Consider the following 11053-nt stretch of genomic DNA (forward strand, 5'->3'; position numbering starts at 1 on the left):
AATAATAGCGTTTTAAAATTAGTTTGAAAAGGAAAATTCCTCAATTCACGCATCGCCCAACCCAACTAAAGTACTCATCTTCCATTATCCCACACACTCCACTGAAGTATTGATTTACTACATGCCATATTGATCCCTCCAAATTTCAATAGAAAAGAAGATACAAGTTGCAGGCAGGGCCACTGATAGAGAATTGATCTCCGAAACTGCAGTCCCACATACTCTGAGTCACAAATCTGGAGCTCATAGTATCAATTTACTTTCATCCCACGGCATCATGAACGTTATATAATCATTTATCAGGTTTTATTATTTGTTCAACTCTATTTGTTTTATTATTTGTTCAACTCAATGCTAGTCAAGTAACAGTTGAGCTTGGTCGATCCCATAATGCAACTTTAAGCAACCATGACTAAATAAAATTAGAAAAATTACTGGAGAATCTCAAATACCCAAAATTTTCTGGAGAATCTCACCTTTTAAGTGACAAACTTCGATTTTTTACACCCTTTTCATTAATCATATATCTACTTTTATCCCAATATGAGGTTATTTAACTTTCTTTGCAAACTTACAATTAAAAAAAAATTCTAGGGAAATCGCAACATCTGTTTAATTGCATGGAAAATACAAGATTATGAAGTTTAAATGCCTAGAATAGGAAACAACACATCAAGAAAAACATTTCTAACATTCTTTTACCTTGAAAAAGAGAATGAGATCACTCAGAAAAATCTATTGCCACAATATAGTTTAGATAGTCTAATTGAAAGGCAATACTGCTTTTATTTCGATTATAAAATATCCAATAAGTGTTGCAAGCGTGCAATAAGTGATCACCATATCATCATCCTTTCCTCCTAAAATAAGTTGTTGTAAGAGTGTATTTACCCCACTCTGGTATCCGAGTGACTCATGCTATTAAAACAGAAAAACGATCACACAGTGACAAGTGGCAAAGGACCTTGTTTAAATAGAAAAATAACGTCGTAACCTCACACCGGCTTTTATGATATAAATGCATGAGATCTTAGTGCAACGGTACCTTCGCCACTGTGATTATGGGCGTTTTGAATATTTTTATAATACCTCAGTAAAGTTCTTCAAAAACACTTCAGAAACTATAGATTAGCATTGACTAAATTGTAAACTCAAAAGATGCTTGTGAAACTATAGAGTTCTACTGCTTTTTTTTAAATAAGCAAAAGGTAGCCAATAAGCCAAAGGCCAAAGGTAGAAGCACTGATAATTTGCAATTATTCGTTGCCAGTCCCCAAAGGGTAGTTCTCAGTATGTATAAATAGGTTAGCTCTAGTTATTTCTATTTCCAAAAATTAATTAGATGTCATTTGGATGTGAAAATTTATGAATAAAGTGCCAAATCATGAAATTGGTTTTCTATTAATCATATTACCTTTCATTAATTATCCCGATTTCATAAAATTATAATGCTTAAATTTGTTCAGGTCTGATGTTTAGTGTTATTTTTCACGATTGTAGTCTGTTTTTTTATCTTTAGAGGATTTCATTATTTATTGGTAAATTATTGAGGATATTTAATCCTACTTTTATTATTTTCTGTCTCTTTGTCTATTTTTAATTTTTATTGTTGAAGCTGGAGACCTTTCATCAATTGGAGCTGAAACGACCAGAGACACTTCTATTTCTATCCTATCATCTGAGCATCAACAGCTACCTGTGGGTGCTGCATTCAGAATAACCAGTTTAACATCTGAATCGGACTCCCGAAGTCTGGACAACAATGACGAAGGTATATTTGAAACTATTAGTTTTGTGAACTTATTTTGAAAAGCAAATATTTTGTCAAACATGGTAAGTTTTTGTAAATTTTACAAGCATAACATTAACAATATGTCAAGCAGTATCAACAGCATAATTCAAATTCAAGCATTTATTAACCTCCAAAATTGGAAAGTATAAATAAAAATAAAAATGAACAAACTGACCACTTAAATATATATAAAAATATATATATATATATATATATATATATATATATATATATATATATATATATATATATATATATATATATATATATATATATATATATATATATATATATATATATATATATATATATAAATACAGGCCAATATACACAAACCTAAATTATACCAATAATACTTAATTACATTTTATTTATAACATTTTAAATTTTAACATAAACAAGCATGAAATCTAAAAGAATTGAATTATTGGGAATAATATCAACCAGCTAAAGAAAACTAATACTCTAATTTCAATAATTTGAAAAAATTCCAAATTCGGTCTGTGGGACATCGATGGCCCTAGCAAATCAATTTTTTTGCTTCCTATTCGTTATCACAATTTGATCGTTCATACTATATTGTTGTATCACTGATGACGTAGAATTAAATTTTGAAAGTCGACATAAAACTTTCCAAAATTAAAAAAGTTGTTTTTCTGAAGAATTAGAATAACTAAAATATAGTAACCATACTAAATATAGAAGAACTTGATATTAAAAACATGAGTTAATGACTTTCTAGTCAAAATATTCCTGGAGAGGAATTACCCTGCCAAAACTTGCAGAGATACAAGAAAGGACGAATTTTATTATATTTGTTTGACAAAGGGATAGCAAAGGACCATAAGGAATATCTAAATAAAGAAAAAAAATAGTTAAACTTCCTTTTTAAGTAACTAAAAAGTTAAACCAGTAAAGAGTGTGGATTTAGGTACCAAAGTGGACATTTATCTTATATTTAAGCCAGAATGGAAACAGATTCTGAGCAATAGTTTTTATTTTCATTTAGCAGAACATTAATATTTTATCGTTTAAACATCTTTTTTTTTTCAGAATTCAAAAATAAAAGATCCCAAAACCGATCAAAAATAGCGTCAGATTCAAATGAAACGTATCTAATTAAAATTTGCATCATTGCATACCTCTCCTCCTTATTGAAAACAGGAGAATTACATTTCTGCATTGGTTGTGTAGGTCGTAGCTCGTAGGTTATTAAAGTTTTTTCCCTCTGCAAGTTTTTTTTGTTAATGTCGACAGTCTTTTTATCATTTGATAGTTGAGTGTCAGTTTTAGTCATTCATCCAAGCACATTTTTGAAATTTACTTTGAATTTTTATAGTGAAAAACGTATTGTAAACATGAAATAAAGGTAATATATCTAATTTTCAAGCAAGTTTAAATAATTCTTTGTCGAAAATTCTGAGTAATTTTGTATTTCCGACACGATGAATCTACAGATCAAGCTCGGCGCGCCGCCGAGCTTGCATCAGCGCGCGGCCGCCGCCGCTGATTCTATCGGCGGCGGCGTCACTAATGCGCCGCCGTTTTTTTCTCTCTTTTTCTTATCGATATCGACCTCCTGGCTTCAACCGTCATTCCGGCTAATCTGTTTCTTAAAGATAAATACTGTCATCTTGGGCTCGCCGTGTATATCGGTTCGTAGGAATGAGAAGAAGAAATTTTTCTTGAAATAAAAATTCTACCTTCCCCTTTAAAATTCTGTTCATTTTTCTTTCTGTTTTTTTGGATAAAAGAGGTAGGTAAAAGAGCATTAGGCAATTCAGGATGTTATCATAGGCAGTGCAATCGCGCTGCCTAAGTAAAGAACAATGTTGGCACAAAGCATTATTTATTATTATTTTTTTTTCCATACCAGGGCAATTAGTATCGAAGGAGTTGTCGTAGAAACTTCGAAAAGGGCTCATTCGATTGGAAGTTGGAATAACTAGTGCCCTTTTTAATGGTTGAAAGTTACAGGAAGGCAACTAGTACCCCTTCCACGACCACCATTTCCCCTAACACATCCAATCAAAATTATAAGATAGCCATTTTGTTCAGAGTAACTGATTTCCAGAGAGAAAATATGTTTTTGAGGAGGTTACTCCTCCACAACCCTTAGGCCAAGCGTTTTAAGTTATGCCCTGGGGGTATATAAGAACGATGTTGGCACAATGTATTATTTAGTTTTTTTCCCTTTAGACCAGGGTACTTCGTATCAAAGAAGTTGTCGTAGAAACTTCAAAAAGGGCTCATTCAATTAGAAATTGGAGTGGCTTGTGCCCTTTTTAATTTTTTAGTTGAAAGTTCTGGAAATTAGGTCTTAGAAGATGACAACCACCCTCACAGCCCTTAGGGTAAGGGTTGTAATGTATGCCCTAGGGGCATATAAGGTGTTTATAGAAAGCGTTGTCGTAGAAACCCAAAAAGGGATCATTCGATTGGAAATTGAAAGGCTTGTTACCCTTTTTAACAATCGAAAGTCATTGGAAGACTTGACATTTTTTATAGTAAAGATCGATGTGGATATAATGTATCATTTTTTGTTGTTGTTGTTGTTGTTTAGACCAGGACACTTCGTATCGAAGGAGTTGTCGTAAGAACTTCGAAAAGGGCTCATTCGATTGAAAATAGAAAGGGCTGATTTCCTTTTTAATAGTCAAAAGTGATTGGAGGGAAACTAATCCCCCTCCCACACCCCCCCACCCCATCGCCCTTATTTTTTAAAAGTTAATTTTGCCATAATATTAAATAAAAATGCACTGTGTTAATGCTAATTCCCAATAAGGCATCTCAGCAGTATCCCAAAAACGACCGAGAGTATTATGTTCAAACTTTTGGGGCTACTACTTCTGCTCTTAAAATTTAACCAAATAAAAATAGCGTAAGTTTATCCAAGCTATCAAAGAAAGTAAACAGATTTTTCTGCGAATGGTATCAAGTTTTCCATTTCAGGTCAACTAAATGAGGTAAGAAACTAAATTAAACGCTACTATTTGTAACCAGATTTTTAAAAGGGTTAATGTTGTTAAAAATTGCTGAAATTTTTTTTCCATCATACAAATATCAGACAAAATTATAAATTCTTAATAAAAATAAAAGATTTAAATTATTATTTTCTATTTCCCTGAAAAGACTATGTCAATATAAATCGAACAGAAATTAATTAAAAAAACTTTCCACAAAATAAGTTTTTCAAAGAAAAGTAAAGAACTCCAAAATTAAACAAAAATGAGCAAAAATAAAATCAAATTATATCTACCAAGCGTGAAACTACCACAAATCAGCATCGATAAATAAATGAAACCCAAAACGAACAGAAATTACAATAAATAACTAAGTCAAACTCAAAACGAGCACAAATTAACATAAGTTGGGCTCAAAATCCCTATGCCTTCCCACGGCCAGAACATAATTTGCACTTAACTGAAGAAAATACCAATGGTTGTGTATTGTCAGTCTAATATACATATACTGATATTTAGTTATCAAAATGTTAATATTATTTGATTTATTAAAGTTATGAAAGTAAAAACATTTATATTTTTTCAGTAAAGTGCAAATTATGTTCTGTCCTTGGGAAGGCATAGGGGTTTTGAACCCAACTTATGTTAATTTTTGCTCGTTTTGAGTTTGACTCTGTTATTTATTGTAATTTCCGTTCTTTTTGGGTGCTCTATGGCTCCAGGCAGAGTGAATAAACTCACTTTTGTTACATCAATTGTAACTGAAGTGAGTTAACCACTGATTTAAAATTGTTGGTGTTGTTAAGCCATGGTATCTGAGTTGTATACAGTGTTTTTTCGTTATTGTTTTTTTTTTTTTTTCACTTCCTTTTCGTATGTATTTGATGAACAGGAGATGTTTGAACTTCAAACTTCGAAAGTTATGCACACATTAGCCGAAATCATTAAAAAGAAGAAAATGACTAAACACAGGATTTTAAAGGAACAATGCGACGTTAAACATAAACACAAAATAGGTCTCCCTGGTTCTAGGGGCTGAAAATGAGAATTCTACTTGGTCTGATCGACGGTGAACGTAAACACTTTCCGCACGTCCCAACAAATTCCTGTTTTGTCACATTGTTCTTGTATATTTTTAGCTAACCATTTAAAAATCCTTACTAAAATCGAGTTGAGGTTGAACGTGCTTGGTGAAGTGGAATTTTATTATTATTTTTAATCAGAAAAATCGGCGCGCCTTGGCGCGCCCCCGGTCAAAAATCGGCGGCGGGCCGCCAAAAAATTTCGGAGCGCCAAGCGGTGCGCCGCCGCGGATACTAAATCACACATTCGCCGCCGTCATGTCGGCGTCGCGCGGCTTCGGGGACTAGTCACAGCATTAGATCTTTGAAGGGGATCATAAACCCCAGGCCCAATGGAGTATTTGAAATCCAATGCTTAGTCTATTTTTCTGTCTTTTTTTATAAACTTATATATGATAGCGTCAAAATAAAGTGCAATGTAGCAACTGAAAAGTGTGTCGAATATTATGCTTTCTTCTTTCAACCTTCTCTCGTCCTTACTCAGAATTTTGCAAAGATCAGATTCAATAAAGTTGCTGATTATTCTTTTCCAAAGTTAAACACTACCATTAGTACTACTGACGACTCACCGAAGCACCAAAACGCGTGAGGCCAACACATCTACACGAGCTCCTCTTCCATCCTAATTTATTCTAAGCCCCCTGTTTGAGCCCTCCCAGGACGGTCCCATTTCCCTGAAATCATCCCTTAGGAGGTCCTCCCACCCTACCCGCAGACGACTCGCTTTTTGTTTAACCCTAGACTGTTGACCGAAAAGAACAATCTTTTGCAATCAGTCATCTTTCAGTCACATATCGTGCCTTAACCATCTTAACCTTTATCTCAATTATAGTCCTAGAAAACGGGATTAAACAGAACTTTTCTTACAGCCTATCGTTTGAAATAAAATCAGTCGGTCAGGTACCCTAAACAATCAATAGGCAATTTTTCTGGAAAACATCTAACAAATCTACCGCCGTTTTTCGGAACACCCATGCTCCATAACCATGTTTGACCTCTGTCATCATTAAAGCTTCCAATGTTCTAATTATAGTTTGAAGACATCTATCCCTATTGTTCTAAACTTTTTTCAACTTTGAAAAAGTACCCTGAGCCTTGGTTATTCTACTTTTAACATCATCAAGGCACACACCATCTTCACTAATAATACTACCCAGGTAAGTAAAGCTGTCCACTTGATCGACCTTTTTGATACCCAAAGTCTCTTTTTTCACTTATTTTTAGCCTTAGTGACTTAGTGTTCTTAACGTTAATTTATAAACCTATTCTAGCACCATGAAATTGCAAAATCTCAAAAAGTTCATTCAATTTGCTCACTTTTTCATCTAGGATGTTCAAATCATCAGCGTAACCTATTTCTTGGAAATTTATGCTTCCACATTTAATTTCGTGTTCTTCCATTGCCTTTCTTGTGCTCTATAAGACAAATTTCAGTTTGTGCTCTAATGTGCTCTATTACATCAATTTAGTTTAAACCTAAGTTTTCTTCAGAAATCACGGTGAAATGGGGAAAGGGGGCATTTTTCCCTGTAGACCCTCATTTTAGAACTTCTTAATTATTTTCTGCTGTCTACGAGTTTATTGATACAATGACCTTCCTAATTTATGGAACGTTGCCGTTGAGTTTTCCAAGTGAAATAATGATACAAATCTAATATAAGTTCAACTAGGGGTTCAAAAGGAAATTATTTGATAAAACATATGAATTTTTTTTTAAATCCCGTATGATTTTCAAGTTTTAAAGCTAATAAAGATTTATATATTATATTAATTCTGATTCTTCCATGAAGTGAAACTAATTCCAAGTTTTGTTCTTTCATTTTTGTTTCAATTTAAAGTGGCAGGTAGTGTAGATCCAAGACAGGTTACAGCTATAGAATGTTCACCTTGCATTGATTTCTAATTATTGAATCGTTTACACCTTATTTAATTTTAATAAAATTATTTTTTATTATAGAGATAATTCATTCTACTGTGTGCAGTTCCGATGGTGTGGATCAACCAGAACTCTTAACATTTAGTCAAGATTTGGTTATATATGGTCATTTTTCACCAAGCGTGTCTGAGCTAGAACGATCAGGAAGTTCCTCACTAGATGTTACACAGAACCCTTCTCATGTGAGCAATTTGAAAAGGCATCAAACAGTGCACACTGGGGAGAAACTGTTTGAATATGAGGTCTGTGAGAAAAATTTCTCTTTGTCAAGCAATTTGATTAACCACCAAAGAGTACATACTGGTGAGAAACCTTTTAAGTGTGATATATGTGATAAAACTTTTACTCAGTCAAGCAATTTGATTACGCACCAAAGAGTACATACTGGTGAGAAACCTTTTAAGTGTGATATATGTGATAAAACTTTTTCTCAGTCTAGCAGTTTGATTAAGCACCAAAGAGTACATACTGGTGAGAAACCATTTAAGTGTGATATATGTGATAAAACTTTTTCTCTTTCAGACAGTTTGATTAACCACCAAAGAGTACATACTGGTGAGAAACCTTTTAAGTGTGATATATGTTATAAAACTTTTTCTCGGTCAAGATATTTGATTAAGCACCAAAGAGTACATACTGGTGAGAAACCTTTTAAGTGTGATATATGTGATAAAACTTTTACTCAGTCAAGCAATTTGATTAAGCACCAAAGAGTACATACTGGTGAGAAACCTTTTAAGTGTGATATATGTGATAAAACTTTTTCTGTGTCTAGCAGTTTGAATCGGCACCAAAGAGTACATACTGGTGAGAAACCATTTAAGTGTGATATATGTGAGAAAACTTTTTCTGGGTCAAGCAATTTGATTAACCACCAAAGAGTTCATACTGGTGAGAAACCATTTAAGTGTGATATGTGTAAGAAAACTTTTACTCAGTCAAGCAGCTTGATTAAGCACATAAGAGTACACACTGGGGATAAACCGTTTAACTGTGAGGTCAGTGACAAAACTTTTTCTCAGTCAAGCAGTTTGATTAAGCACGAAAGAGTACATACTGGTGAGAAACCATTTAAGTGTGATATATGTGATAAAACTTTTTCTCAGTCAGGCAATTTCATTAAGCACCAAAGATTACATACTGGTGAGAAACCGTTTAAGTGTTAGGTCTTTGAGGAAACTTTTTCTCAGTCAATCCATTTGATTAACCACCAAAGAGTACACACTGGTGAGAAACCGTTTAAGTGTGATATATGTAGGAAATCTTTTTCTGGGCCAAGCAATTTGATTAAGCACCGAAGAGTACACACTGGTGAGAAACCGTTTAAGTGTGATATATATGAGAAAACTTTTTTTCGGTCAGGCAATTTGATTCAGCACCAAAGAGTACATACTGGTGAGAAGCCGTTTAAGTGTGACATATGCAAAAGAGAATACTCTTCTAAATTTAATCTTAACAATCATATAACAACCCATTTATAATCTGCAATAACAACCCCCTGTGGTCTTGCTGAACCCTATTGTAAACTGTTCCTCTGTTTTGTTGTTACTCATTTACATATTTTTGTCAGTTCATTATTGTTTTGTGGAATATTTTTGTTCATTTATTCTGTGAGTTTCTTTTGTGTTTTGTTTTAACTTGTTCCTTTATTTGGTTATGAATACCACCCCCCCCCCCCTTCTCCAAAATTAGTCACTATATGTATCTATGTTTGATTAAACACCCCAGTAAAATCCATTTTATTCTTCTTATAATTTTTTCTCTCCTTTTTTAAAATCTTTTTACTTATCATTGGGATTCAAATATTGTAAAAAAAATACGTATGTAGTTTATGGTCTGTCCTCAGAGAAGTAAATCCTTAAAACTATGATTGTCACCAGGATTTCTAATCAAGAGATAAGAGTATTTCTGGTCATTAGGATTGTTCCAATGCGGCGAGGTCCTTATGAGTGATTATTATAGCCTTAGGGAAACCACTACAGAAGTAAAGAAAACATAAATATTGGTTTGTTCGAGTGTTGTCATTGTTAAAATTGGGTATTTTGCCGTAATTTTACGGACCCTCTTAGAATTGGTACTTTACATATTTAAAATATTATACTGACATCTTTTACGGCGCTTTATAGTTAACATAGTGCAAAACTATCCAAAAGGCTCGGAAAAACAGGTCTGGGTATTATATTGTTATTTTGATTTCTACTGGATACACAACAGGGTGAAAGAACTAAATATAATTGCACTGAATAATTTCGTTTTGAAGTGTTTATAATTGAGTAATAAATTGGTATTTGACTAGCCCTTATCTAACACCATGTTATTTTATTTGCATATGCTTATTCTCTTTTAATGAACAATTTACGTAATCTTTCACTAAAGAAGTTTCAGAAAGCAATATCATTTGATCTGTGGGTATGTAGCATTGTTATCCAGTCTAATCTGGTTTCTCGCCTCTCTTTTGGATGGAAGATGGGATGGACCCATATTTTTCTCTTCTTTCTGAAAAAAGCAGGGTGTTAATTGAGGTCAGTATTATTTCTGCTGCCAACCAGAGGTCTCAATTGATTTGGATAGGGAGAAGTACTTTATCCAGACTATTGCTCAATACCTGGTTTGCCTGGTATGAAAGAACCCACTCAAATGTAACATTACTAAATACCACAATGTTTGAACCTTAACGTTACATCTTCACAAAGCTTCTGATCCCTCAAAATAGCGAAAACAAAGCTATTGCTTCTTAGAAAAAACTGTCTGACTAGAAAAAATATGGTACCAGAAATTGTCTGGAAATTTAGAATCAGAAATGGATCTCATTGAATCTAAAGTCATTAAATATACCAGGTGGTCAAAATGCATTAACAATGTAATTTTGCTGTCATCTAGCAATTACTAGTGAACACAAAAAGAACCCAGTTTATATTTTTGTTCAATTAGGGATAGTTGATTGTTACCAAAATGAGTTAGTAATTAAAAACTTATTAATTAGATTAATAATTTCATAGTAGAATAAAAAAAGAGGTTTGCAAAAGAGAAAAAAAACAGCCTAAGAAGTAAGATCAAAGTCCTCAAATGTACCATAATATTGTTTTCTTTCAAAAGAGATAAGATTAAATTGTATTAGAAATCAGAAATTCTAGTGCTCCTTCTAAGATTCAAAAGTAAAACAGTGGTAGGAAGCAGGAGCGTCCCGAGGGGGGGGGGGTGGGGAGGGATACCATAATATTGCTTTCTTTCCAAAGAAATAAGATCTGAACAAACTGATTAGCAAAATACATAACCAAAG

General features: G+C 33.3%; 1 protein-coding gene across 1 annotated transcript in view; it reads left to right on the plus strand.

Annotated features, from left to right (window-relative positions):
* Nucleotides 1-10826, plus strand: part of LOC148944011 (uncharacterized) — an 18487-nt gene extending 7661 nt beyond the window's left edge. The window contains exons 2-3 of the mRNA XM_089101333.1: nucleotides 1561-1771; nucleotides 7795-10826. Of these exons, the coding sequence (XP_088957459.1) occupies nucleotides 1561-1771; nucleotides 7795-8939 (1356 nt within the window). The 3' untranslated portion in view covers nucleotides 8940-10826. The remainder of the gene's footprint in view (nucleotides 1-1560; nucleotides 1772-7794) is intronic.
* The last annotated feature ends 227 nt before the right edge of the window (nucleotides 10827-11053 follow it).

This window comes from Artemia sp. Qi Xiang Cuo, chromosome 15, assembly GCF_049724085.1.
Source record: "Artemia sp. Qi Xiang Cuo chromosome 15, ASM4972408v1, whole genome shotgun sequence".
Classification (NCBI taxonomy): Eukaryota; Metazoa; Arthropoda; class Branchiopoda; order Anostraca; family Artemiidae; genus Artemia; species Artemia sp. Qi Xiang Cuo.